The 2,005-nt window shown below is 71.7% G+C and overlaps 1 protein-coding gene across 1 annotated transcript; it reads left to right on the top strand.

Annotated features, from left to right (window-relative positions):
• LOC103896035 (amiloride-sensitive amine oxidase [copper-containing]) lies at positions 1-1,998 on the top strand (the record flags this gene model as incomplete). Its single annotated transcript, XM_019471124.1, is given in 4 exon segments — positions 1-434; positions 473-834; positions 837-1,211; positions 1,511-1,998. Coding segments are annotated over 4 exon segments (1,659 nt in total), but the record flags the coding sequence as incomplete, so codon positions are not given.
• Positions 1,999-2,005: the final 7 nt, after the last annotated feature.

Raw genomic sequence — 2,005 nt, 5'->3', positions numbered from 1 at the left:
CCCGTGGGGCCCCTGCCCCGGCCCAGCTCCTACCGGCCGCTGCGCTTCAAGGGGGGCCGCGCCATCCCCTTCGCTGCCCGGCCCATGACCCAGCTGGAGTACGAGCTGCTGCACCGCACGCTGGCGGAGGCGATGGAGCCGCTCTACCAGCTGCTGCGCAACTCCACCGGCTTCTGGTACCACAACTGCTCCCAGCGCTGCCTGACCTTCACGGACATCGCGCCGCGGGGGCTGGCGCCGGGCGAGCGCCGCAGCTGGCTGGTGCTGCAGCGCTTCGTGGAGGGCTTCTTCCTGCACCCGGTGGGGCTGGAGGTGCTGGTGGACCACCGGGACCCCGACCCACGGCGCTGGGCGGTGCAGCAGCTCTGGTACAACGGGCACTACTTCTCCAGCCCGCAGGAGCTGGCCGAGACCCCGACCCACGGCGCTGGGCGGTGCAGCAGCAACGGGCCAACGGGCACTACTTCTCCAGCCCGCAGGAGCTGGCAGAGGCGAGGGACGAGCCCCGCGGGCACTTCGCCACCGGCACCCCCACCGAGGTGCACGGGGCTAAAGTGTGTGAGCCCCAGGGCCGGCGGTACCGGCTGCGGGGCAACCAACTGGAGTATGGGGGCTGGAGCCTGGCCTTCCGCCTGCGCTCCTCCGCCGGCCTCCAGCTCTTCGACCTGCGCTTCAACGGGGAGCGCCTGGCCTACGAGGTGAGCGTGCAGGAGGCCATCGCCTTCTACGGGGGCCACACGCCGGCCGCCATGCAGACCAAGTACATGGACGCCGGCTGGGGCATGGGCTCCGTCACCTACGAGCTGGCCCGCGGCATCGACTGCCCCGAGGCGCAGCCGCCACCCCCCTCTACGATGCCGACGGGCCGGTGCGCTTCTCCAGCGCCATCTGTGTCTTCGAGCTGCCCACCGGTGTCCCGCTCCGCCGCCACTTCGACAGCGACTTCCAAGGGGGTTTCCACTTCTACGCCGGCCTGGAGGGGCAGGCGCTGGTCCTGCGCACCACCTCCACCGTCTACAACTACGACTACATCTGGGACTTCCTCCTCTACCCCAACGGTGTGATGGAGGCCAAGGTCCATGCCACCGGCTTCATCCACGCCACCTTCTACACGCCGCAGGGCCAGCGCTACGGCAGCCGTGTCCCCAGCCACCTCCCGGGCAACCTCCACACCCACCTGGTGCACTACAAGGTGGACCTGGACATCGCAGGTGCAGCCCCCCACCGCGCTGGGGCCTCCCCTGCTCCCTCGGCCGGCCCCCCCGGCTCTGGGGATGGTGTGGGGAGGTGGGACCGGCCCCCACGCCGGGGGCTCGGGAGCCTCGTCCCCAGGGAAGCGTTGCCATCCGGGCACCGCCCGGACCCTCTGAAAATGACCCCCCCGCCAGGGTGGCATCTCTGTGGGGTCCCAGCCCCGTGCCCCGGGCAAGGGGCTGCCGGGTGGGCACCCCTCTGTGGGATGCGGGTGCACCCCAGGCCCCGCTGCTGCTCACAGCCTCTCTGTTTGCAGGCACCGGCAACAGCTTCGAGACGGTGGACGTGCGCTTCGAGAACATCTCCAACCCCTGGAGCCCGGGCGCCCGCGTGGTGCAGCCCTGGCTGCACCGGCAGCCCCGCCGCAGTGAGCGCCAGGCTGCCTTCCCCTTCGGCAAGGCGCTGCCCCGCTACCTGCTCTTCTACAACCCGAACCGGCACAACCGCTGGGGCCACCCGCGCAGCTACCGCATCCAGCACAGCTCCCACGCCGGGCGGGTGCTGCCGCGCGGCTGGCAGGAGGAGAAGGGCGTCTCCTGGGGCAGGTGGGGCGGGGGCTCCCTGCAGCATGACGACGCGGCTCCTGCCGGCCCCGGTGGGCTCCGGCAGGGCCAGCCCCACTGTCTGCGTGCCGAGCCCCGAGCGTTGCCCAGCCACCACGTTCACGGCGCGGGGACCTTCCCCTGGAGGCACCTCGTGCCCTCAGCTCCCTGTCCCCACCCCGGCAGCCCCTCTGCAGGCTGAGCAGGTC

The sequence above is a fragment of the Aptenodytes forsteri genome, unplaced genomic scaffold (genome assembly GCF_000699145.1).
Source record: "Aptenodytes forsteri isolate BGI_AS27 unplaced genomic scaffold, ASM69914v1 Scaffold475, whole genome shotgun sequence".
Lineage (NCBI taxonomy): Eukaryota > Metazoa > Chordata > Aves > Sphenisciformes > Spheniscidae > Aptenodytes > Aptenodytes forsteri.
The sequence above is the reverse complement of the archived record's forward strand: the minus strand, read 5'-3'. Positions and strand labels throughout refer to the sequence as shown.